Source organism: Mytilus galloprovincialis, chromosome 3 (assembly GCF_965363235.1).
Source record: "Mytilus galloprovincialis chromosome 3, xbMytGall1.hap1.1, whole genome shotgun sequence".
NCBI classification, from domain to species: domain Eukaryota; kingdom Metazoa; phylum Mollusca; class Bivalvia; order Mytilida; family Mytilidae; genus Mytilus; species Mytilus galloprovincialis.
This window is the reverse complement of record NC_134840.1, coordinates 69265245-69292583: the sequence shown is the minus strand read 5'-3', so window position 1 is coordinate 69292583 and position 27339 is coordinate 69265245. Positions and strand designations below refer to the sequence as shown.

At 31.8% G+C, this 27339-nt stretch overlaps 2 protein-coding genes across 2 annotated transcripts; one reads left to right on the top strand and one right to left on the bottom strand.

Moving 5' to 3' along the window:
- Window positions 1–98: 98 nt before the first annotated feature.
- Window positions 99–11190, top strand: LOC143068761 (uncharacterized). Its single transcript, XM_076243035.1, has 18 exons — window positions 99–782; window positions 998–1059; window positions 2419–2548; window positions 2867–2941; window positions 3406–3494; window positions 4289–4362; window positions 4835–4923; window positions 5317–5400; window positions 5604–5659; window positions 6089–6166; window positions 6366–6426; window positions 7056–7170; window positions 7883–7929; window positions 8353–8463; window positions 9445–9549; window positions 9776–9820; window positions 10330–10419; window positions 10991–11190. The coding sequence occupies exons 1-18, from the start codon at window positions 408–410 to the stop codon at window positions 11090–11092; spliced, it is 1788 nt and encodes a 595-aa protein (XP_076099150.1). The 5' UTR covers window positions 99–407; the 3' UTR covers window positions 11093–11190.
- A 573-nt stretch (window positions 11191–11763) lies between these two features.
- Window positions 11764–27337, bottom strand: LOC143068763 (RNA-binding protein PNO1-like). The gene is made up of 7 exons (XM_076243037.1): window positions 27104–27337; window positions 18169–18318; window positions 17015–17098; window positions 16310–16370; window positions 14249–14366; window positions 12606–12676; window positions 11764–11860 (listed from the first exon to the last, which is right to left on the bottom strand). Exons 1-7 carry the CDS (start codon window positions 27299–27301, stop codon window positions 11793–11795), a joined length of 750 nt encoding a protein of 249 aa, XP_076099152.1. The 5' UTR covers window positions 27302–27337; the 3' UTR covers window positions 11764–11792.
- Window positions 27338–27339: the final 2 nt, after the last annotated feature.

Here is a 27339-nt window from a genome sequence, read left to right as displayed (position 1 = left end):
ATCAATAATTCAAATTTTGATTTGAGGCGTCAAAAACAAAACTTTAATTATTTGACACAACGTATTACAAAATGAAGATGTGACGTCGGTAATAGTTGCTTGTCACAGTCCTGACATAAACAAGCCCATGAATTAATTAGTTTAAATGTCTTCGTTACGGCAAGTTGTCATTTAGCAAATAAAAAAAAATAAATAGTGAATTTGCAGGCAAAACAATCAAACGATACCGTTTCTTCGTTACGACAGGTTGCCATTTTGCAAATAAAAAAAAAAAACAAAAAAAAAAACACGAAATTGTGACTTTGAAGTTGAAATAACTAAACGATACCGAATGATTATAAGTGTTCCAAAAGTAAAATAGTAATATAGTAAAATAGAAAAAGACGGAGAAAAGAAACAAACAAAATATGGATAATATTGATGAGAGTGACTTTGAGGAACATGAAGAATACACAGCTATATATAGAAAATCAAGAAGAAAACACAGACGGAGAAAACATCCTGCTCCAAACACGTCATCTGAAGGAACACTAAAAACAAAAACACTCAGTCCGTTTATAGTAGGAGCAAAACCACAAACGGATAAATTGCACAAAAATGATATCAACAGACTTGTTCATGATACTCTTGGAGAAATAGGAATATCATCTCCCCATTTTCAGACAGAAATTATCCTTGAAGAGAAGAGGAATCGAGTTTTTCTTGGAGAATGTGCATACGATGAGGATTTAACAATATTGCAAACCACACGAATTTGGAAATGTAGAAAAACTGGAAAAAATGTATGTATTATTTCATTTGTATATATGTAGTCTAAATAAAAAAGAGAGAAGAAAAAAAAATCGTCCAATTTTGCTTGCTACAGAGTTAACAATTTATGTAAACTCAATATCGGAAAATATAGTTATGTAACTCAATTAAGCAAATATGCATCTTTAAAATCTTTAATTTCTTTTCTATATATGTTAAAATTTTATTAAGATTTGTTTCTTTTTAGAGTCTTGATACTTTCCGGCGTGTGGTTGAGTTCATCACTTTTGCACAGAAAATGTTCAATTGGTACGTATATATATATATATACTCCAAACGATGTTTTTTTCTGTACTGAACGAAAAGAGCAATTTACTAATGTAGCTATTGTGTCTCATATCATAGTACTTTTCAAATTCAACCATATTGCAGTCAGTTTTAATGGATTTGTAAAGGTTTATTCTTTCATTGTTATAAATAAACACGATATTACCAGAATATGTTTATAAACATATAACAGTTAGAGATGATGTCACATATTTTTTTAAGTTGTTGCATACAACTTCGACTATCTCGGCATGTCAGGAAAACTTAAAAACTAAAATTCGAAGAAATTACACATTTATCTCATTTATATACTGATTTATTATCAAATTCTCAACACATAATCACCATTTTCCGAAACTGATCCATCATATTTTTTAGATAACCATATGTTCATGATGTTGTAATGTTATTTTACTGTTTCGAGTTAGGGTGAAGGTTGGCACCTGTTAAAACGTTTAATTCCGCTGCATTTGTGTGCACATGTCCTAAGCCAGGAACCTGTTGTTCAGTGATTGTGGTTTGTTGTCAAGAGTAGACTCAAATTTATGTTATTCATAAGAGGTTCACGTTTCCGTTTTTTATATAGATTATATCGTTGGTTCAAGTTCCAGATTGAATTGTTTTGCACTAGTCATTTTAGGGACCTTTATAGCTTGCTCTTCGATGCATATGGTGAACCAATGCTCCGTGTTAAAGGCCATACTTTGACCTATAATAGTTTAACTTTTTACAAATTGTAATCAAATGATATAGAAATTAACAACATAGGTCACCGTTCGACATTGAACAATAAGGCAAGCAAAACTCATACCGCATAGTCAGCAATAAAAGTCCCCGAAATGACAAATGTGAAACAATTCGAAAACTAATGACCTGATTTATGCACAAAGTAATGAACGCAAAACAAATATAATATACAGCAAGAAACGACAACCACTGAATTATAGGCTCCCGACCTTGGATATGCACATACAGAATTGGACGGGGTTAAACATGTTAGTAGGCGCAAACCCCTCCCTTAACCTGGGACAGTAGTGTGACAGAACAAATAAAATTCAGTTGAAAAGGGCTTAACTCATCAGATCGATACAAGGCAGAAATAGTTTACATCTACCAAAAATAAACATACCGGACGTGGCAAGGTTCTTTTACACCCCCATAACAAAAAAGACACTAAATATACCGATCTAAGAGAAGTCACAGTTACTGACAACTAGCTTAAAGCCAAAAGCAACTAAAAATCATACATTGATCTCCAGTAAGAAAGAGTATAGAAACAGGAATCCCATTCAATTTCAATAAGGAATTTTTTTCACAAAGTCTTTTTATAACTCTTTCCAGCGACAGAACACCAAAGTTATCACAACAGGAAACGATATTATTTTTCTTGGATACACAGACACTCGAGAAACAGGATAAAGACTCACCAAAGTTATTATTCGATATGACTCCCTTCAAGTCTATAGGACAGGTAAGAAGATGACTGTTAGCCAGAAATTGTGATACAATGTCTGAAAATAAAGTTTCAAGCGCACGTGTCTTAAAAAAAGCAATATACATTAGAGATGCCTGCATGCACATAATGACATGACAAGAAAGTGTTAATTTCACAAATCATATTTTTTTTTTTTTTTTTACAAATTTTATAATAACATCAACGGTACCAATTTTTCTGCACCAGCTATGCATTTCAACAATCAATGTTTTTTCAGTGATGCTCGAGGCCAAACTATTTGAAATAAAAAGCTTATTAAAAATATGAAGAACTATTTAACCTGTTTTATTTCAGAGAAGCTTTGTGAATTCAGTAAAGGGCGTTCTACAGAAAGATCCAATAAAACGAGCAGAGAAAGATGTATCAGCGGTATGTACTATTATATTTCATGCATTTCGATGAATTTCGGAGATGCCCTTACAGAATCACATTTCAATGTGATTTAGAGCTATTTTGAATAGGACATTATTAAATAATCAAATTTACCTACATACAGGTTTAACTCCGCCATCTAATATATATTGTTTGCAGATGTCAATCTTAATTACAATGCTTAAGAAAACTTTAATACAAACAAAGCAAGCAAGCCAACCAAACCTTAACTTGCTAGCATTAGGAAAACAGCTGTAAATGTTTTTAAAAGTAAATTATTCGATTCCACAGCAAATCATCTAATTAAAGTATAGATATCTAATTTTGATATGCTCATATTCATGACGAGACGAGACGGGTTATGACAGATCTAAATTTCCACAGTTCAACTTTGAACCCTTTATATGGATAATAAAATTGTAACTTGTAGTATACTAAATACAAATTGTATTCTGTTTCAGTTGCTACATGTTTTACGGAATTTCGGCAAATTTTCGAGTTATCCACAACATATACAACAAGGAATTTGTCGAAAGGGATGGTATTCCAAGTAAGTATTGCCAAGTTTAGCCATCATTTTTATTCTTTCTTGTCATTTTATTCTCTTTAAATTCAAGTAGAAATAAAGACATCTCTGCTTGAGTACACAGGAGGTTCGGTTATCCGATAGAATTTCCTAACTTACCCTTTGACAGTACAGGGCGTAGCCTGTATGCTAAAGAATCCACACCATCTTGGCATAACTAGTACACCTTTGTCGTTTGAATTGAAGCACCCGCTTATAGCAATAAGACCTTGTTAGTTACTAGCTCGATCAAAATGAACAAGCTGAATACAATGTGATATTTGCCACTGTATTTCTAAGCACTGACACTGTCCAGAGGTTGATTTAGGGAGGACAGGGGCCCGGCCCCCTTAATGGAGCTACATATACTGTATGATAAATGCGTATACTTTTACTAGCATAAAACGTTGGCTAACTGGAGCCCATCACCTTTTTTAAAATCCTGGATCCGCACCTGCAGTTAAACCAATTTCCAATCTTGTTTTACTTGTTTTAGAAAATTTACTTACTATTTACAAAACGGAAAGGAATGAATTATATGGTAAAAAATTACTGATATAGAATTCTGACTCAATTTGGAGCAGGATATCGTCTAAAGGATGTTTGGGGGGGGGGGGTAAGTCAGTCTCGTTTGAATCCGCTCCAGGAGAAACCTGACTTAGGGGCTGGGTTAGTCGGTCTTGTTTAAATCCTTTAATGAAGAAATAAAACGAAAGCAATCTTTCTTTGGATTGATTGGTCGATAGGAATATTATTCATTATTCTTTTAAATTATACAGATTTGACAGTAACCATGTGATAGCCAGGGAAGGAAACAAAGCTGAATTTTATTATATGATACTATCAGGCGTTGGTAAGTCTGTTTTTACTAATATTAAATCAAAACTAACTAAAATGACGTAACGTGTACAAGATTTTAATATTTATTGATAACGCTCACACTCATAACTGTGTAACATGAATTAGGGAGGAGCCTGTATTTCATGTTCATCGTTGTTTTCGGTCAGCCTTATTGGGTTTTCGTTTGTCGTTTTGAACATAAACCAGGCCAATGGTTAATACTTTGAATCGTTCTTAAGTTTGCAAAACGGGTCCTACTACAGCTTACTATATATGTATTATATATGGTAATAATTTGGGTTTCTTATTTTTGAAAGCTGTACTGAGCCTAATATAGTTGTCTACCATCTCCATCCTTTGGTCTCTGGTGAACAATTGTCTCATTGGCAATCATACCTCATCTCTATTTTTGTCACGAACGTTTACAATAAAAATCATTATATTACGTCCATGGTTTTGTATACAACACAATATTTCAATTGCAGCTGTGTCTCGTTGTCTTGGCACCACTATAGATCCACAAGAAAGAAGAAAACAACTGGCTGAATTTCACAGACAAGGAGATATCATTGGTGTAAGAACTATTCTTAATTCTATCAAACTATAGATAATGCTCTGCACACTCAAAAAATAATTGTGGTTTTAAATCACCTTCACATATAATTTTTGTCTTTCTTTGGAAGCATGTAACTTTGCAGTTTACAAAATCGGCAATTTACAGCGTATAAAAACATTATTATAAAATAAAATATTGTTGTGTCTCTGTGCATACGGATTTATAATTTTACCAATCACTGTAAAAATGGCCAAATCCTGGCAAAATGTTGAGGTTTGAAGATAGCAGTTTGGCAAACATGCAAGCAGAGTCAGCAGTATAGTGTGTTGCCATTCTAACTGTTGTTGTCTCTGTGCTTTAGGCAAGAACAAGTAGCATACCATCATAAATGCTTTATTTATTCTTTTGTAGGAGAAAGAAATTCTAACAAACTCAGGAAGAAGTGCTACATATGTATCCAAGGAGCCACTGGAAGTGCTGGGTCTAGACAGAGATGTAAGTTTGTCCTTGATATTTTAAAGGTCGAAAATAATTTATTAAAACTTGGAAATTTTGATCCTGTCAACAGAATCACTGCTGTCAAGTTTAGATATGGTGAATGTGAAACTTTTGCATATAAAGACGAATGGGCTTACATTTCGATACATATTGCAAATGATATAAACAAGTGTTAATTCAGAGAATATCGTATTTTTCAGATATTTTTGGACATATTTAAGTCAGCAGGAGGAGCAGAGTGTATTAGTTTTCTTAGGTAAGACTATCCATATTTAAATATTTTTAAAAGAAGTTAAACTTACAGCATAGAACTCAGAGGTGTGTTTATAAAAAAAGTGCTTGAACCTTACCAAACATTACTGACAGAGATTTGATAGCATAAGAAAACATCAATGAACACAGTACAAATGTAATAGAATCACTGAAGTATATTTTTGAACCTGTTACATTCATCTTTGTTTTTTATAACTATTAAGTTATGCATAACGTCTGCAAGGAAAATAAACTGTTTACATGTAAAGAATGCAAACAAAGACAGTTTACAAAAAAAGTACAATAACTATCAGTGCTTCAAGTAAGAATGATATAGAAGCTCTTTTAACATTGTGTGGTTTGCCGAAAGTTCTCTTCCTCTTATTGAAATTGTGAATTCCCAACTGACAACCGAATCAATATTAATTTGTAGAACGATACCGGACTTACAAGACTTTCCATTAGAACTGTTACAAACACATCATTTCTCCTGTTCTACACATTTCTACAAGTAAGTATACTAGTATGATGTACTCCGATTACTTTCATTTATATGGAAATTTTGCATATCTTACATGATTTTTTTGTTGTTGTTAAATCTGATCAATTTTTAATTCCTAAATATACTGATATATTCATTATCAAATTCAGCTGTAATGAAATATATATTTTTTAAGTCGGTATAACCTATTGAAATATGTTAATTTCAGGAGAGGAGCAGTAATTGTGAAGAACAGTAATGATGCTGAATGGGTTTATGTCATTAGATCTGTGAGTAATTTTGTTTGTATTTCATTTAGCTTATCCATAGATCCCAAAGCCATCTACTGACCTCTATTATTCTAACCCTATACGTTGCCCAAATGAGCCCAGAGCACTTATGTTGAAGCATGGAGACAAATGAAAAATGAAGATGGACCCACGAGCTCCAAGACATAAAACATCATAATGATTGGCCATTCGTCACAACTCCATTCGTCATAACTCGGCCGATTTCGTACCTCATCTAACATGATAGAAGGAGGGTAGCGGAGTCACCCGAGGATTGCCGATTGGATGATTGGCAACTTTAATCTTCAACACGACGGGTGCCACATGTGGAGCAAGATCTGCTTACCCTTCCGGAGCACCTGAGATCACCCCTAGTTTTTGGTGGGGTTCGTGTTGCTTATTCTTTATGTTGTGTCATGTGTTCTATTGTTTGTCTGTTTGTTTTCTTTCATTTTTAGCCAGGTGTTGTCAGTTTATTTTCGATTTATGAATTTGACTGTCCCTTTGGTATCTTTCGTCTCTCTTTTAATGACATGAATAAATGAATAACCATTATTATCTGTCACGTGAAATAATGAATTTCGTCTGCTCCTATTTCGCAATTTCAAAAAGTCGTTGTTTTGTTTCAGGGATCATGTCAAGCTTTTAAGGCAGTGCGAAACAATGAGAATCAAGATATTCAGAAGATCACAGAGAAAAGAAAACATTCATCAATCCTTCCATCTTTACGATCCAACAGCATAGGTAAATAAACTTATCCGTAAATGACACACAAATCAACTTTAATCTCATATCTGACGATTTTGGGAATTTTGAAAGCCAAAAGAAATTTCTGAATGGTAAAAGTTAACATTTCTTTTCAACACTGAATACAAATTGCTCATGAAAAACAAGAAACACTTGGTTGGATGGGAATATAAATGTTAAGTTTAAATTAAAAAAAAAATGATCCAAATATTTAGTTCAAGGGAGATACTTTTTGAACCAGTCAAACCGGCACCACTGTCTGTTGCATCACTGTCACGGTCAATAGCAAAAACAGTCGAGTAAAAAACATAAAATGGATAAGTTAACCTGAACATAAAATGAGAAGAGACCAGAATTGCCTCCAAGTTCTAAATGAATCTTTTACTTAAATAATTTGTTCAGAAAAAAAATGTTATTTTCGTCAGCTTACTTATTTTGTTGATGGTTTGAAAGTTAGAAAACAACCTGAACTGTAATTTGACTTATATGGTTATCAGTTATCCGTAATTCCACTTAATCATTTGATTAAAACATGTAACTATCATGATTGATTGATGCTTGCTCTATGTCCAGTGGCAAATATTTCATTAACATTACAGACTGAAATTTAGCAGAGCAAAATGCCAGATATGAACACCACTGTGATGGGTATTTATACAATACAAATTTTAAATGCTGTACAACTTCATTTTTTTCATTATTATTTCAGATTCCCTCAAAAGCAAATCATCAGAAGACAACAAGTCACCAAACAGGGTAAAAAATTTAATACCAGATTTTCTTTATACATGACAAAATGTGGTCTCAACAGTTTTCAGTAAATTTAATTTGAGGAAACAATATCATGAATAGTGCTTGAAGAGTATTACACCAGAACTTTTTAGACGATTGAACAATGTTACTATCAATTTCAGGAGCCAAGCAAATGCTCTTATCATACCTCTGCCTTTGAATAGAAATTTGAACACTGCTAAAATATAACCTTGTCATTGCTAAATGTAAAAATATATAATATTTCTCAAATACTTGTGACTGTTAACTTTGCCCATTGAAATAGGTCCATCTACCATATAAATGACAAAATATTTTTACTAATGATTTTTTTATTAGCATTCAAATCCTGATAGTTATTTATTCTAAATTCAACCTTTTAGCACTAACAATTGTATATATTTTCAGGCCAAAACTCTGCAGAAGAAACCTTCAAAAACCCAACTGCCAACAATCAATAAAGCCAATAATTCACTGGTATCACAAAGCTATGATGACAACATCAATACAATCAAAGAGGTAAGAAAATGCATTAATAAATATGTGTGTACTTCAAAGGCGAATTTAAGGGGAGGGCCCAGAGTGGCTGAGCACCACCCCCCTTTCCTAGTTTTTGTGGGAAAAAGTTTGGTTGATAATATAGGGAATCATTGAGGCATGACTAAAGGGGGCCCCCTCTTAGGTAGTCATTCAGTTCAATTTTATAAAAATTCTGGATCTGCCACTGTAAAGATCAGCTACTAAAGGCAACTGGGGTATAAATATGACACTTGCTGCAAGGGTATCCATTGGCTGTGTTGAATTTAAACAAGCAATCATGATAAGACTGACTTGAGTTTTGTGAACATATTTGAAGTAATGTCATAGTCTCTATATTTTTAAACAACAAGAATATTGTCTTTGTTGAGTATAACAAAAGTAACCTAGTGTCAATTTTTTTTACCACCCCAAGGCACTTTTGATTCAAGTTGCAATCAAAATAGACTTTCTGGTTGTCTTCGCTTTAAAGCTTATAAAACTATGGCTTATTTATTGATAAAATTTCTACTGGTATAGAATTAATTTGCTCTAAATTAGGATAAGCATACATTCATATATTTGCCACTGTACATTAAGAAAAGCAGTTAACTTATCTTTAGAACATAATATAAGATGTAAATTAGAAACTTGTACACAATATCAGTCCTTTATCTTGTGAAGACTTGGATCTTGTAAAATACTGACCCCCTCCTTTTGCATCTTGGCATGAGACGAAACTACAGACCTCTTTTAATTACATATATTTATAACCATGTATTTTTTTGTTCCTATCTCAATGTTTATCCCCCATCTCCTTTCATTAATGTCAAGTTTCCAGTTTAGATCCCACATGGGACTTGCTTGTGTCACTTAATTGAGCCTTGTTACCATACACTATTTTAGTTTTTATATATAGTACGTACATACACAAACGTGGACATAACCATTGACCAAAATAAACTCTTTTTTGTTTTGTTTTAGTTACCAAAGAAATTAGTAAAGAAAACAAAGAAAGAGACACAGACTCCAGTAGATAATCCAGTTCACTATGCCAAAATAGATCTGGTGACAGAAAGGGAATGCTTTGTAAGTAAAGATCTAGGTTACACAAATATCAATAAAAGTTAAACATTAGCAAGTGTTGTCTTTTAACAAATACAACAGATGTATTTAACACTTAAAATGAAAACCGAATCCTGATGTTTATACTAATCGTTCTGTATGTCCTTACTACACTGACAACAGAAAACATGTACCCATTGCCAAGCTTAAAGGGTATAATGTTATTCTAATATTTATCATTATTTTGTAGGGTCTGCAGTCTCTTCTATTTGATGATATGCCAAGTTTAAGTCTAGTAAGTATAATTTTCACAAAATGATTGTTTTATATTTACTGTCATCATTTTCTTTTTATAATGAAGTGCAGTATACCCATCTACTCAGCACCTAAGATTTGTGATGCATTAAAAGCTCTGTTTTACTTTGTTTGTAGCTTTTAAGTAAAAGATTTCACATCAATTGAATAAATGAATTTAAAGGTATACTCCTAGGAGACAGCAACTTAAAGACAAGTTATCCTTGATATATTGAGATCAACATACTCTCTTCTGAAGAAGACATATTTCATCACAAAATGTCATGCTGTAAATTAGCATGAGTTAAAACTTTCAGATTGTGATTTTTGTTTGTAAGTTTCTTCTCATAGACACATTTTGAAGCACAATAGGCACAAAATGTACGTTTTCAAGTAGGCTTCTTAAATATTTCAATACTAAAATAGTATTTATTTTGAATCTACTTCGTTTATGACCATTATAAAATGAACATTCTGTACTATTTTTGTTTCAATATATGTTTTTTGTAGGTCAGTAATGGTGCAGAATGTGTCTTAATTTCAAAACAATTCCTTAAGGAAAATATGGACACAGAAACTAAGAGAAGATTACAATCAAAGGTAAATTGTTTACAGTAACATTCTGTCCAATATCAAGTATAGATATAAAATGTATATTCAATAGTTGGTGTTTCACTCATCACTGTTTACATGTCAATCCTATGATAGATTAATTATGATTGCTTAACGTAATGTCAAGCATTAGAAAAACAGTTGAAGGGTAGGTTTAAACCACTTAAATGATAGAATAGTTGAATTGTAAACTTGAACCTCCCTCCAGGACTGAAGTTTTTATATAAAGGAAAATAACTGAAAAGTGTTCTTGTAATGTTCTGACAACAACTCTGGTCCCTGGTTTATCAGGATTTGATTTAGACACAACTGTCTTTTTTTCCCAAAATATATACATCAATTGAAATAAAATTGGATAACTTATCAAGTTCAAAATAATTTAAAAGTTCAATCATTGTTTAGAAAACATCCTAATGGATCACTGTATAAGTTACATTCTTATGAAAAATATATAACGGGTATAAAGAGTACATATTTTTAAAAGAAAAAGCAAAAAAACTAGAAATTTAAATAATGTAAAAACTATGCGTTCTAAAATGATGTTTTTTTTTCCTAACAGATAGCGCCATATCCCAATTTAGTACAGATAAGGAATGCTGTGGATGACAAACTTGCCTGGAAGTCATACAGAGATCAAGTTTTATACGACACAATAAGATAACACCACTGAACAGACCTAGTTAAATGACATTAGTTTGTGATTCTAATAAAAGACAATATTTTGTAGTTGAGATGTAGATTAATTTGTTAATTTTATAAATGCTTTTATTTTGAATGATTTATATACATATTTAAGAATGTTTATATCCAACAATTTGTTTTTTTTGGTGTAGAAAATAAAATATATGCATTAAATAAAATAGACTTTTGCCAGTGTAACCTTATAACCTTGTCACATACTTTAACATATGCTGATTTTGTCAATAGTTATCAAAGGTACTAGGATTATAATTTAGTACGCCAGACGCACGTTTCGTCTACATAAGACTCATCAGTGATGCTCAAATCAAAATATTTATAAAGCAGTCAATGTCTGACATCAACAACATCACTTTCAAAAGTGCACAAAATTGTTTTATAAACAAACTATCACATATGGTTATGTTAAATACACTACAAAAAGCCATTGTCCTAAATATATGATAGACAAGAGGCAGTGTAATTTCAACTCACACAGATGATCTTGCAGCTGTTACGTTTTCTTGATAGATTTATTTTTACATGCACCATTTCGTACCTCCATATTATCTTAATTACTGATAGATTAGGTGAATTTATAGTTGTGTAACATATGTATTATATGCATTATCAAAATAATGGTAACAAACCAAATAATGGCAACAATCACATTTAATAATAAATTAAAATCGTTCTGATGATCTGACTGCGACAGTTCGTAAATTTCCATATACTTTTGATGGTGGACTTCCTACAATGAAAGTTTATACAAAGTTTAGATGTAATAAAATTAACTTATTAATACAGTTTATAAATAATTTATATATGTATGTAAAATTGGTAAAGTATTTAAACCATAACAAGATTTTATTGTACACTCTGACAATTTACACTGTTACATAACAGACCAATATGCAATGACTAAATAAATCCAACAATGTCAATTAACATCATTTCTTTAAAGAAAGACATAAAAAAAAATATATATCACACGTTACACTAACAAAGCCTCCAACATTTTGACGATGTAGTCTATCAACTCTATTTGCCAGTAAAAAACTAACACACCAAATATACCAAAACTTTACATGAAATAATCTGATTAAGTTTTGGCAGTCAAAATAGAGAGCAAACAATTTTCAAGAAGTATGTTTCTTTGCATTTGATTAACATTTGTATCGGTAACAAAACTGTAATTTATGAATAGCTAAATATCCTAGATAGAACCATGCATGGCGTCTACAGATAGTAGTATTTTTTTGTATTTAATTTATGATCTGCTTTCTCATTCATGTATACCATAAACACCTTTTTTTCATATTCATAATTTACAAGTCCATGAAATGCTCATACAAATTGCATTTAGGTAAAAATAATATGTCATGGCCTTGGTTAGTCTCAATCTTTTCTTTTTCTTCATTTTTCCAACATAACATTTTCTTTAGGAAGTTTAGAAGTAAAACAAACCTCACTGTTTATAATTGTTATCTACTTACCCAAAATTAAGTTACATATTGCTGTTCTTGCTACTTTGATATTTTGAAAAGATCCTAAGATGTGAATTTTGCTGAAAATAATAAAGTCTTAGTTAGTTAACTATTTTAAAATACTTAGATTATAATATCATGAATATCAAAGGTATACAAAAATCTCTTTTCTCTCCAAATGGGATAGTTTCATATGTGGAGACAACTAGTTTTACTGCAGCACAGGTTAATGTACCTGACCCAAATCGAGTGAAATATTACACTTTACAAAATAACCAATACACATGTAACTGTGGTCCTTGGTTGCCATCTGCCATGAGTGCTTTTCATTGTATTTTACCAGGCCATTGGTTTACTTTTTGAATTATTTCAAATGTTTTGTTCTTTCTGGGACTTGTATTGCTCACAAGGCCAGATTTTTTTTAATCTGTTGTTTTACAGTTCCGCCGACCCTATTTTTCGTATTTGAAGAAGAAAAATAAAATTCAAAATAAAATTTAAAGATCATTATTCACTAAGTTTCCTGAAATTGGTAAAGAGCTACGTGAATCTGTAGGACTCTGAACCGCGATAGTTTGACGTTGAAGTATGATGGTGGCATTATGACGCTAGCTTGTTGATAGCTACGCTGAAGTGCGATGGTGGTAACGCTGAAGTGCAATGGTCTACTCAAACAACATTTTCAATGCTTATTATTTCGATGAGGAAGTCCATGTGTATGTTAGAAGCAGTTTTGCATTTTTTTAGATGATGAGAGGCGTATAGGATTTAAATACTACTAGACCACCAAATAGATCATCGCACATCAGCATGTGGACCATCGCACTTCAGCGTGACCATCGCACTTCAGCGTGACCATCACACTTCAGTGTCCCCATTGCACCTCTGAGTCCTACAAATCTATTATTTTTTTACATGATTGTTGAAACTTATTTTCATTCGACGTGTTTGCAATGGTTTTTTTTTTATCAGTCTTCATGCTTGAAGATCATTATTCACTTAGTTTCCTGAAATTAATAAAGAGCTACAGCTACACAGTATTTTTTTTTTTTTGTGAAATGACGATTTAATTTCGTCTTTATCCTTGGACACAACCCCCCTTTTGGAAATTATTAGACGATTTCATATGTTTATGGCAGCTGAGCAATAATATTTCATCGAACTAAAATTTAAGAAATGATTACAAAATGGCATAACAAATATATTGTTAGAAAGATGAAATAATATTTTTTTTGCAGATTTTCCTGTCTTGAAAGACATTTTTTTCCAACAGACCAACCCGACTTTTTCATGGGAAAAATCTGTAAACCAACAAATTAAAAACCCCTGGCCCAATACATTCCAGTTTTGTTTTTTTTTTTCATCGTAAAAGACCTAATGATGTATTGTATTTGTTTACACTCTTATCATTTGGTCTGTGTGGGATAGTTGTTTCTTGGCAATCATACAATTTTTTTAATTTATATAAATGTCTCAATAGTTAGACTTCATCTAGTAACTGCATCAAGCTGCTTTACATGAGCAATTTGAATTTATATACTAAACACTTCTAGATATTATGATTCTACAAGACTAGACCTGTTTAGAACAAAATATGTAGTAAAACTTCTGATCATCAAAGCATTAATATTTCACCACTTTTAATTGATTACCTGTCTGCTAGAACTATTCTGGTTTTTGTAACATTTTCTATTGTGAATTTCGTTTTTCCATTCTTCCCTGCCAGTCGACCAATTGCTCTGGCTAAATGGTCACCTTTTAATGGTTTTACTGGAAAAGTACATATAATAATTTAAATGATAATAATGCCTCTGAAATAAATATGATCTATAAAATGTAAATATGAGATAAATTATTCAGATGGAGAAGTTTAAGGTTATTTTTTTCATAGTTTAAGTAGATATTCACTTTCAGTATATAGTGGATTCTTTCATAGACAATTAATGGTTTTAGAAATTTTATTTTTCCGAATACTAAGGATTTTCTTATTCCAGACATGAATTACCCAAGCCGTATTTGGCATAACTTTTTTGTAATTTTGGGTTCTCAATTCTCTTCAACTTTGTACTTGTTTGGCATAACAACTATTTTGATCTGAGTGTCACTGATGAGTCTTATGTAGACGAAACGCACGTCTGGGATATTAAATTATAAGCCTGGTACCTATTCAGTAATGATAATGTTTACATTAAACACAGTGTTTTCCCTAGGCTATTCATGCATGGCGGTACCGCTACGCATAAAATTTCGGCCGCCATGCATTTATCATACCCGCTATGCATCCCGCTATGTGTGAAATTTTTATTATCTTATAATATGAAGTGACAATTGACAAAACTCTACAGGTGTTTCAAACTCACTAGACTGATAATTGATCGTAATTAGATGCAACGCTATGATTTTACAACCACGTTGATTAGATAGAACAACATTCAATACTTCGATTGCATAATAGAAATCGGGAGTTCAAATTGTTTTAATGATAAATATTATAGCCTGATACAGCTTCCAAATATCCTTCCGTGAAAAAATAAAAAGTAACCCTTTTGCAGTATAAATTTTACGTTTTGAAATCATGTCTGATATCGAAATATTTATATCAAACGCAGTTGATTAGTTGTAACAGAGAATACACATCATTGGGCTGAAACATGATGCAACTTTGACCTCCGTAGCAGAGTTCAAAAAATGTATGGGTCACTGAATATTCACAATTCAGATCGTTTTTGTTTTGATGTTTTTATTTTTGAAACTGATCTTTCAAACTAGTTTTAATCCAGAAGAAAGTAAAAACATTGCTCGACTGCACCTTAAGTTGAATATCTATATCCAAATTAAATTAATTAAAACTGTAATCCATGATCACAAATTGAATGCTTTGTTTACAATTGTTGAAAGCCATGTGCTTTTTGGCGGGAAAATTCGGGAAACCCCTTATTAACAGGAAACAGTTACATTTCATTGTTATTTATAGACAGTAGGAATTTCATTTTGGAAATCATTTTGATTAACTGCTAAGATTTATTCATGAAAAATTAATAATTTCTTGGGGTGAAACTGATAATACTTTTTTTATGAAAATAATTTACATCTAGGAGTATGGAAAGGGGGGCTGTTTTTTTTTGGTTTTTTTTTCAATAATATTACAAATATATATAAAGTTCACCAGTCTGAAAATACATGGTTAAATGGATTTTAATTCTGAAAAACTCATGTTTATTTAATTCCTTTATTATTTCCATCATAATCAGAAACAAGCTACATGTATAAGGTATTTCAAACATATATTTTTGGCTTTTATATAAGAACATTCAAGACTATTAATATGTATGTACCTGTAGTAAAAACAAACCTGGTAAGGCCTAAAAAAATTCTACAGGGCCCTTGAAAAAACTTTTGGATCCAGGCTGGCCTTGAGAGAAAATGTTAAGTATTATTCCTGACTGTATTGCAGATTTATGTGAAGTTTTTAAACTGACATGCACAATTCATTTCACAAGTGTAATAAAAATAATTCTACAAAACAACGCTGCGCATCGCGTTGCAAATTCATCTTAGACCCACCATGCATCAAGAATTTTCTAGGGAAGACACTGATTAACATGTTTAATTCTACTTTATTACATATTAAGGGAAAATTTACTGATAAACGAAGATCCTAACATAAATTTAAAATAGTAAAATAGGGAATAAATCATTATTAAATTACTTACCATCTTGTACCTGGAATGATTCTAGGTATAAATCATCTAATCTTACAAGGGCTAAACTGTCCTGAAATATAACATTCAATACATGCATTAACAATATTTTTAAATATTTCTTCTGGATATTTAAGGTAAACTTTATACAACACTACATGTACTGTTAAAATTCATACATGTTTGCTTATTGCTGAACGCTGTATTTGCCCTGAAATTGTTCATATCTTTTTCCATTGGCCAGTATGGATAGCTGTCTCATTGGTAAAGATACCACATTTCTTTATTTTCATATTTACAATTTATTTATTTTTCATTCCCCCCCCCAAAAAAAAAAAAACTTCTTGCTTCCTTGTTTATTATATAGAAAAATCCATTTAATTGTAAAATGTAAAATAATGGTGTAGTATTTTCTCTAAAACCAATGTGATAATATGATACGAAAGTCCCTATCTGCATTATTATCATTATAGGTTGTAAACCATAACAGTCCAAGGTCTGTAATTGTGCAAAAAGGTAGCCAAACCATCATCATACATAACAGAAGGAAAATAAATGAACCCATACAAGAAATAACCTGTTCCAAAATGGTTGGTCTTTTACAAACAAAAGTACAATCACAATGCAATACTTCCAAGTTAAATCTTAATATTGAGGTTATTTATAAAAGTTTTATTTACAATGTAAAAGTAAGTTCAAAATTTAGATATAACTTACATCAACATCAAAACCTAGCGTGAATGCTCGTACAAAATCTGCAGCTTTCTGTAATGCTCCTATTTCTTTTGTTTCTTTACATGTCTGAAAAATATGGTGATTTTATATACAAATAAACTTGCAAGTATATTACTCTACTTCACAACTAAAAGCAGCAATATTTACTGTGATATGTCTTGTCTGCTCTCATAATGACATACATATGTGTTCAAATAACTAATTGTCTTGTCTAAATAATTACAATGTGGAGGAAAGAAATATAAATCTGTATGATGGGCTATTCCGTGTATTGTGTGCCAATACATCACTTGCCAGGCCCTGAGGGGAATCAATTGTTAAGATAAACCTATTTAGTAATTATAACACTGAACTTGGTTATAATGTCAATCAACAGTTGCTAAAAATGGGTGGTTTTATTTAGCTTCAATTTAAACTGGTCACCACTTTACATCCATGAGTGACGAAAGTGGTGTTAAATATTAACAATCAATCAATATGATCAAAACCAATACCATTTAAAAATCATGTAGTTATCTTTTTTTTATTTCTTGTTGTTGGGTTGCTGTCTCATTGACATTAACCACACAATGGAATTATGGATGATAGTAAACAAATATACATGTACACACACTTCCATATTTTGTACTTGAATGCATAACTACAGCCATGTTTTAAAATAATTGTCATGAGGTTTGATATCATCACCAATGATATATGTACAAAATGTACATGTAATACCTTTATTTCTACATTCCTTGATTTAAGATTGAATCTGACTTGTAAATGGAGATGTTCTACTATAGGTGTAAATATCTTCATCAATGATAAATGACATGTAGTACCTTTATTTCTACATTCCTTGATTTAAGATTGAATCTGACTTGTAAATGGAGATGTTCTACTATAGGTGTAAATATCTTCATCAATGATAAATGACATGTAATACCTTTATTTCTACATTCCTTGATTTAAGATTGAATCCGACTTGTAAATGGAGATGTTCTACTATAGGTGTAAATATCTTCATCAATGATAAATGACATGTAATACCTTTATTTCTACATTCCTTGATTTAAGATTGAATCTGACTTGTAAATGGAGATGTTCTACTATAGGTGTAAATATCTTCCTCAATGATAAATGACATGTAATACCTTTATTTCTACATTCCTTGATTTAAGATTGAATCTGACTTGTAAATGGAGATGTTCTACTATAGGTGTAAATATCTTCATCCAGTTATCCTTTAAAGGTGTGTATCTGTTTGCTGGAACTGCAATTTTTCTTAGTTCTGTTTTCCCACCCTGAATAAATAAACACATGTACATTTCTGCATTATAAACAATTAACCAAAACTAAGTTGTGAATAATACCAATGCACAAGTCTATATCAAAGTGTAAACACAAGAGTGCACACACTGAAATGTCTCGCCTTCTATACAAATCATTGATATTATGTTGATAGTCATAAGTATAAAGCTAAGCTTTATTACAACTGTCACATAAACTTAGCATTAACCAAGATAACTAAACAAAGACCAATGAACCTTGAAAAAGAGGTCCAGGTCAGATGAACCATGCCAGGCAGACATGTACAGCTAACAATGCTTCTATACAACATATATAGTTGACACATTACTTATAGTTTAAGAAAAATAGACCAAAACACAAAAACTTAACACTGTGCAATGAACCATAAAAATGAGGTCACGGTTAAATAAAACCTGCGCGACTGACATAAAGATCATAAAATATTTCCATACACCAAATATAGTTGACCTATGGCATATAGCATTAGATAAAAAGACCAAAACTCAAAAACTTAACTTTGACCACTGAACCATGAAAATGAGGTCAAGGTCACATGACATCTGCCCGCTAGACATGTACACTTTACAATCATTCCATACAACAAATATAGTAGACCTATTGCATATAGTATGAGAAAAACAGACCAAACGTTGGCAAAACACAAAAATTTAACTATAACCACTGAACCATGAAAATGAGGTCAAGGTCAGATGACACCTGCAAGTTGGACATGTACAAATATTTGGGCCACGAGCATCACTGAAGAGACATGTTTTGTCGAAACGCGCATCTGGTGCAACAAAATTGGTACCGTTGATTTTATTACAGTCCTTCCATACACCGAATATAAATGTACTAGCCCTATTGCTTATAGTATCTGAGATATGGACTTGACCACCAAAACTTAACCTTGTTCACTGATCCATGAAATGAGGTTGAGGTCAAGTGAAAACTGTCTGACAGACACGAGGACCTTGCAAGGTACACACATATCAAATATAGTTATCCTATTACTTATAATAAGAGAGAATTCAACATTACAAAAAATTTGAACTTTTTTTCAAGTGGTCACTGAACCATGAAAATGAGGTCAAGGACATTGGACATGTGACTGACGGAAACTTCGTAACATGAAGCATCTATATACAAAGTATGAAGCATCCAGGTCTTCCACCTTCTAAAATATAAAGCTTTTTAGAAGTGAGCTAACGCCGCTGCCGCATCACTATCCCTATGTCGAGCTTTCTGCAACAAAAGTTGCAGGCTCGACAATTACATGTACAATCCCTTTGTTTTGTGCATACTTCCTGAAGTGAATCTGATTTCTTTTTTAATAATGTTAAAATGTATATCTGACTAATTTTCGCTTCATCTTATATTAACAACCCTTCCACAGCAGAATATATGTTATTTCAACAAATGTATGTAACAAGAGTTCTTTTTATTATTCAACTATGTTCGTTGACCTCATCTGAGTTAAAAATAAATTTCATTTTTTACATAAATAAGGCCGTTTGTTTTCTCGTTTGAATTGTTTTACATTGTCTTATCAGGGCCTTTTGTAGCTGACTATGCGGTATGGGCTTTGCTCATTGTTGAAGGCTGTACGGTGACCTATAGTTGTTAATGTTTGTGTCATTTTGGTCTTTTGTGGATAGTTGTCTCATTGGCAATCATACCACATCTTCTTTTTTATATTAACAGACAGGAATTATTTCTCTCAATCAAGTCTTTATTTTCAATTACTACTGTATGACAAAATAAAATTACTCTCCAGAATAAATAAGGAGAATAAGTTGATACATTTGATTTATGCAGCTAACATGCATATACTATTATCTAAAATCTATCTGAAATGAACCAATACAATATGCATTTTTCTCCATGCTTTTTTTTAAATTTTATTGTATATGGCCCATAGACAACTTATTCAGTGTGTTATCTGCATTTAATTTTTTTTTTCCTCCTTAAAATCCAACCAAACATATACAATGTACACATTGTAGTAATGTTACTGAGGATTAATTTAGTTTTGGGGTACCAATTTTAGTGCATTGAGGCAAACTTATATTTTCGTTGATATTTCAAATTAGTGGTCTGGCGAAATATGCATTCCAGCCTATTACAAATTTATGTTGAACACTTAAATGTGTACCTCTTAATCCATGAAAATTATTATCCCATGAGTAATGATGAATCCACAGTAAACAAAATTTGAAAATAGATTTATAATTTTTACAAAGATAAATAAGTTTTTGATCTCTACAGTTTCAGATATATTAATTACAAAGCAGATTACTGATAAACAAACATGGCAGATATAAGAGGAGAATCTAGGACAAGCTACCTCAGTCAATCTCAGTATTCAGAATCTACAGTGATTAACCAAGATCTCGGAGATCCAGATATCTTCCAGACAGATAGAGATGGGACACCAAAGACACCAACACAACAAACCAAAGTGGTAACATTTGCTCCAGGACATAGTTTAGCTAAGGCAAAAACAATAGAAGAATTAACTCTTGAATCTTCATCTCAGAAGAGAAATGGAAAAGCTGCTGATCTCATGGCAAGATTGGTTGATAAGCCAGAAAATTCTCAAGTTTTACGAATGGTTAGAGGATTGCCCCTAAAACCAATGGCTTCTCAGGGTCTTTCACAGGTAAATACATTCTTATCAACCAAATACAACAGTAGGTTGTCACTGAGGATTTAAAATTATTTTAAATGAATGCAATCATTTTATGTCAGGTTTCAGCATGATTAGGGTGATTTTTTGATACATGTAGATCTTTTCCTCCAAATAATTTGATTTTGATTTCAGATGATGTTATAAAAGAGGACAGTGGGGTTTGCTGTCTATTTCTTAGCTTGTATTATTCACACATTATGCTACTCAATGGAATACAAAACTCAAGAATGTAATACAGTTAAATATTATGAGTATAGGATAAATTGGATTCCATTGTTATGCAATTTTATTTCAAAGTTTGAAATTTTGACGTGAAAAGACTTGGTAATAATATATTCTTGATGACTTTACATTACATGCACTTTTAGTAATTTGTTACTAAATGCCAGGCTATAACTATAAACGGGTGGAATCAGAAAAAATGAAGCAAAAGTGTGACATGGGGGGTCCAATTTCAAACTTAATATTTTGTATTTCTTTTTGTCTTGCCCTATTACCAATACTTTAAATTTTATACTTCCAAAGTTTCAGGCCGAACGAAACAGACACATTGAATAATCTTAAATTTTAATAGCATACATCTCAAAAATATTTAACAGAAACCATACTACTTAAAAACAAGTTTGGTAATAAAACAGTCAAGAAAACATTGCTCAGACCTTTTCCAAATGAAAGTCAATATAAAAAGGAAAATTTTAAAACCAAAATTTCCATCTTTTCTTCTAAATCATATAATAACAATCAAATTGAATAGCTTAATTTGAAAAAAATAATAGTAACTAGTGATTGAAGTTTTTGCCAATAAAAAGAATCTTAATATATTTCAGTTACAATAGTAAACTTTGAAAGCCCTGAGATTTTGTGATCATTTGCAAAAAACAAAATGTCATTTCATTGTACCGTTTTAATGTAATTGTATGTAGAAAAACACATTGCTATATCATTGATTTCAATTTCTGATATCTTTACCCATAGAACAGGACTTTCTTTTTAGGACCATTTAAAAAAAACACAAAGAGAGGCACCCCAAAATGTCAGGAGTGTGACAACTGTCTTTAAACATCTACCAAAGAATACAAAGGACTTAAATGTTTTATTTTTTTTATTTTTCAGAAGTGGCTATTCCAAAGAGAAGAAAAAAAATCATTACCACTGTGATATGTTTATATCATAGATGTGGGAGTGCATTATATATGTCAGGAGTGTGACGCTTTTTTAAGGCATTTTCTGTCAATTCATAATTTCACAAGAACAAGTTCCACAAGTTTCTTTGTGTAAGAAATGTTAAAACCAAGTAATATTCATATCATTTACCTCTTAAATGTGTTATTTATCATGATTGTTTTGGCACAATCAGTTTTAATTAGTCATTTTTCTATTTTTTGTGCACTGAGTAATGCAAATTTATCAAAGGAAATAAGTGTGTACAACTATAATATCATATAGGAAAGTGAGGAAATGAATTTTGTACAAAATAGAACAATTATTTTGATTTAAAATGGTATATTTAAAGATGTTTCAAGGATTAACCATTCAGATGTAATTCGTCACACTCCTGACATGAATTTAACAATTTAAGAAAAATATGAAAATTAGCTTTATTTTTAGGACAGATAATTGAAAGACAGCTAGTAAAATGAAGAAACTTTTGGTAAACCTTCCATTCCTTAAAACATCTACCAGATTTGCTGAAATAAGCAGGGCAAAATTTTCTAGAAGAAATGATTCAAAGAAAGAGACTTCGAATGAGAGAACTCGCAAATACTGGCTAAATCTGAAATTAAAAATTGATCAGCGGAAGTTGGACCATCTTAAAACAAGAGTGCACACGCTGAAATGTCTCGCCTTCTATACTAATCATTGATATTATGTTGATAGTCCTAGGTGTAAAGCTAAGCTTTATTACAACTGTCACATAAACTTAACATTAACCAAGATAACTAAACAAAGACCAATGAACCTTGAAAATGAGGTCAAGGTCAGATGAAACATGCCAGGCAGACATGTTCAGCTAACAATGCTTCTTTACAACATATATAGTTGACCCATTACTTATAGTTTAAGAAAAATAGACCAAAACACAAAAAACTTAACACTGTGCAATGAACCGTGAAAATGAGGTCAGGGTCAAATAAAACCTGCGTGACTGACATAAAGATCATAAAATATTTCCATACACCAAATATAGTTGACCTATGGCATATAGTATTAGATAAAAAGACCAAAACTCAAAAACTTAACTTTGACCACTGAACCATGAAAATGAGGTCAGGGTCACATGAAATCTGCCCGCTAGATATGTACACCTTACAATCATTCCATACAACAAATATAGTAGACCTATTGCATATAGTATGAGAAAAACAGACCAAAACACAAAAATTTAACTATAACCACTGAACCATGAAAATGAGGTCAAGGTCAGATGACACCTGCCAGTTGGGCATGTACACCTTACAGTCCTTCCATACACCGAATATACTAGCCCTATTGCTTATAGTATCTGAGATATGGACTTGACCACCAAAACTTAACCTTGTTCACTGATCCATGAAATGAGGTCGAGGTCAAGTGAAAACTGTCTGACAGACATGAGGACCTTGCAAGGTATGTACATATCAAATATAGTTATCCTATTACTTATAATAAGAGAGAATTCAACATTACAAAAAATTTGAACTTTTTTTTCAAGTGGTCACTGAACCATGAAAATGAGGTCAAGGACATTGGACATGTGACTGACGGAAACTTCGTAACATGAAGCATCTATATACGAAGTATGAAGTATCCAGGTCTTCTACCTTCTAAAATATAAAGCTTTTAAGAAGTGAGCTAACGCCGCCGCCGTAGCCGCCGCCGCCGCCGGATCACTATCCCTATGTCGAGCTTTCTGCAACAAAAGTTGCAGGCTCGACAATAAAAACCTATAAAACCAAGCTAACAAAAAAAAGCTTAAAGAAAGAAGAACTTCAAATTTTATAAACAATATAAAGAAAAACAAAGGCAGTGGCAGAGAAACAGTAGAAAAAAAGGAAGAAAGATAAAAAAGAAGTTGGGTTGAATAAGGACTTAGAATCGAACAAAAACAGCTCAAAAATTAAAATGAGAACAGATCTGTGACTGTGTCAGATTCCAGATCTACAGTGAGAAAACCTGCACAACAAACAAGAAAACAATTGCCACAAAACAAAAATGCTTATAAATGATCCCTTCTAGCCCTTCTGGGTGTAGCATTTTTTATGATGTGTTTCAAAGAACTCGTCCAAGCATTTGGGTTTTGTGGCAGTTGTTTTCTTGTGTGTTGTGCAGGTTTTCTCACTGTAGATCTGGAATCTGACACAGTTACAGATCTGTTCTCATTTGAATTTTTGAGCTGTTTTTGTTCGATTCTAAGTCCTTATTCAACCCAACTTCTTTTTTATCTTTCTTCCTTTTTTTCTACTGTTTTTCTGCTACTGCCTTTGTTTTTCTTTATATTGTTTATCAAATTTGGAATTCAAAGTTCTTCTTTCTTTAAGCCTTTTTTTGTTAGCATGGTTTTGTAGTTTTTTATTTTGTTTAAGATTGTCCAACTTCCTCTGATAATTTTTTAATTTTATATTCAGCCAATATTTGCGGGTTTTCTCTTTCCAAGTCTCTTTCTTTGAATCATTTCTTCCAGATAATTTTGCCTGGCTTATGTCAGCAAGTCTAGTGGATGTTTTAAGGAATGGAAGATTTACCAAAAGTTTCTAAATTACTAGCTGTCTTTCAACTATCTGTCCTAAAAATAAAGCTAATTTTCATATTTTTCTTAAATTGTTAAATTCATGTCAGGAGTGTGACGAATTACATCTGAATGGTTAATCCTTGAAACATCTTTAAATATACCATTTAAATTCAAAATGATTGTTCTATTTAGTACAAAATTCATTTCCTCACTTTCCTATATGATTTTATAGTTGTACACACGTATTTCCTTTGATAAATTTGCATTACTGTGCACAAAAAATAGAAAAATGACTAATTAAAACTTATTGTGTCAAAACAATCATGATAAATAACACATTTAAGAGGTAAATGATAGGAATATAACTTTGTTTTAACATTTCTAACACAAAGAAACCTGTTGAACTTGTCCTTGTGAAATTATGAATTGACAGAAAATGCCTTAAAAAAAGCGTCACACTCCTGACATATATAATGCACTACCACATCTATGATATAAACATATCACAGTTGTAATAAATTTTTTTCTTCTCTTTGGAATAGCCACTACTGAAAAATAAAGAAGAAGAACATATTTAAGTCCTATGTATTCTTTGGTACATGTTTAAAGACAGTTGTCACACTCCTGACATTTTTGGGTGCTTGTATAGAAGTTAATCCAATATGTGAATTATGCACCTCAGGATGTCTGTATAGCCTTTTATGGATAGCTTATACATGTATACAATAAATACTTACCAGTTTTACACACAAATACTCCTTTAAAATACAACCATAACACTTTAATTTAGAAATTATCAAATTTTGCCAATATTAATTTTTGGTACATACCTTTTCACAATGTATATTTATTCACATAATATTTGTGCAATGATAACACCAATCTATAATCTACAAAACCTAGTATTGAAGAATGATTATAAACCATCTTCATATACATGCATTCATCATAATAATTTTTACTCAACATGTAAATTATTAAAAAAAAATCCTGTCACACAAAAAGCGTCACACTCCTGACAAATTTGACATGTTTTTTTAATAAAACTTTTGGCTGGTACAAGATATCTAAATGAAATTTGGCTGCAAGTTAGCTGGTATTGAACTTGTTGGTTTGACATTTAATTTACTTTCCTAAATATAATGGGGGAAACAATATGCCCCAATATGTTAAAATCTTCATTTTTTCTGATTCCACCCATTTCAGACATCAACATTAATCAGCAGTACTTAGCATTTTCTTTCATCTACTAGTCCGGAAACTAAATATCAAAACTTGTCCCAATACGACTATATAAATTTTTCACTAGTCCGAATCAATATTTACTAGTCTGTGGCATTGGACTAGTGGCTAACGGTGAAGACTGAAAATACAATTACTTATAATTATATACACCAAACCAATGATCAAACTATAAAGACCTTGTTGCTTACGTAACTTTAATTCATCAGGATTTGATTGAATTAAGCGATTACAAGTGGCATTACCTCAGTTCACAATCATCAGACAATTGTTGAATAAACAAACCAATTATAGACTAATGATTTGGTTAAACAAGACATTATGATGAGTTAAATTTTAACGGTTCCATTGGACTGTAAATATTTAGTTAGCTACTCTATGTGAGAAGTAAATAAAATAAAAATCGCCATGACATTCAAAGTCAACATGGAAAATATCTTCACATTTTAAGCTATATATACGCTATACAAAGAGACACAATTACACTCAGTTTCGTATCAATTTAAAATAGTTCTTAAACTGGTACTCCAATACTTCACTTCATCATCGACAGAGTTTGCGAAAAAGGTGTCCTCAGGATTTTACCCCCAAAATTTTGCGTGGGACTGACACACTTTTAGTATTTTTCAATAGAATTAATAGTGAGGACCAGTGGATTTTCTTCAAGGACCACCAGGGGAAAAAAGATTTCACGAACTCTGCATCAACACTTTTTGCAAGTTCCGTTTATACTGTTCAAATTTGTCAAAAAATCCTCCATATAGTTAAAATAGTTTATTCATATTTAATAATGGGGCCGGATCGACGTGGGCCAGATCGACTTTTGGCCGGATTGACTTGGGGCCGGAACCACTGGATACCATTAAAGTTATAAACGTAAATTTAATTGCTCACACTATAAATACATGAGTTGTTTACCAGAGTGAAATATATACACGCGAGACTTTAATAATTACAAGGGAGACAATCCAGTGTCAACAGCGACACCTACAGAATACAGAATAATTGCTCTTCTCTACTGATAGTAAATTTATTTTGAAAAACCGACCATAATAAGATGAAGGAAACAATAAATTTCTCTAAAAAGATACATGGAATTATGATTTAAAGGAAGATAATTCATAAAATTATTTACTGTCAATTTGTCACCACTGATTGGGGGAAATACTGGACGTTTTGGAGCAGACTCTGATGTCTCCATTGACTGTTGATCGTCTGTTTGCTCTTTCTGCAACTTCCTTTTTCTCGATTTCGTCTTCCTTGGTATGAATCCATCGTCTGTTTCTTGTGAAACCGTTTCCATTTTTGTGTTTTGATTTGTAGATGTTGCCATTTTCACGTGTTGTAATAAAGGAAGTTGTTATGTGCGCA

Coding starts and splice junctions, on each gene's coding strand:
- LOC143068763 (XM_076243037.1), bottom strand. CDS start 27,301: ATGGCAACATCTACAAATCAAAACACAAAAATGGAAACGGTTTCACAA. Junction 18,319..27,103: donor TCAGTGGTGACAAATTGACA/GTAAATAATTTT, acceptor TTATTTATTCAG/GGTGGGAAAACAGAACTAAG. Junction 17,099..18,168: donor CAAGGAATGTAGAAATAAAG/GTATTACATGTC, acceptor CATATTTTTCAG/ACATGTAAAGAAACAAAAGA.
- LOC143068761 (XM_076243035.1), top strand. CDS start 408: ATGGATAATATTGATGAGAGTGACTTTGAGGAACATGAAGAATACACA. Junction 7,930..8,352: donor ACAACAAGTCACCAAACAGG/GTAAAAAATTTA, acceptor ATATATTTTCAG/GCCAAAACTCTGCAGAAGAA. Junction 10,420..10,990: donor AGAGAAGATTACAATCAAAG/GTAAATTGTTTA, acceptor TTTTCCTAACAG/ATAGCGCCATATCCCAATTT.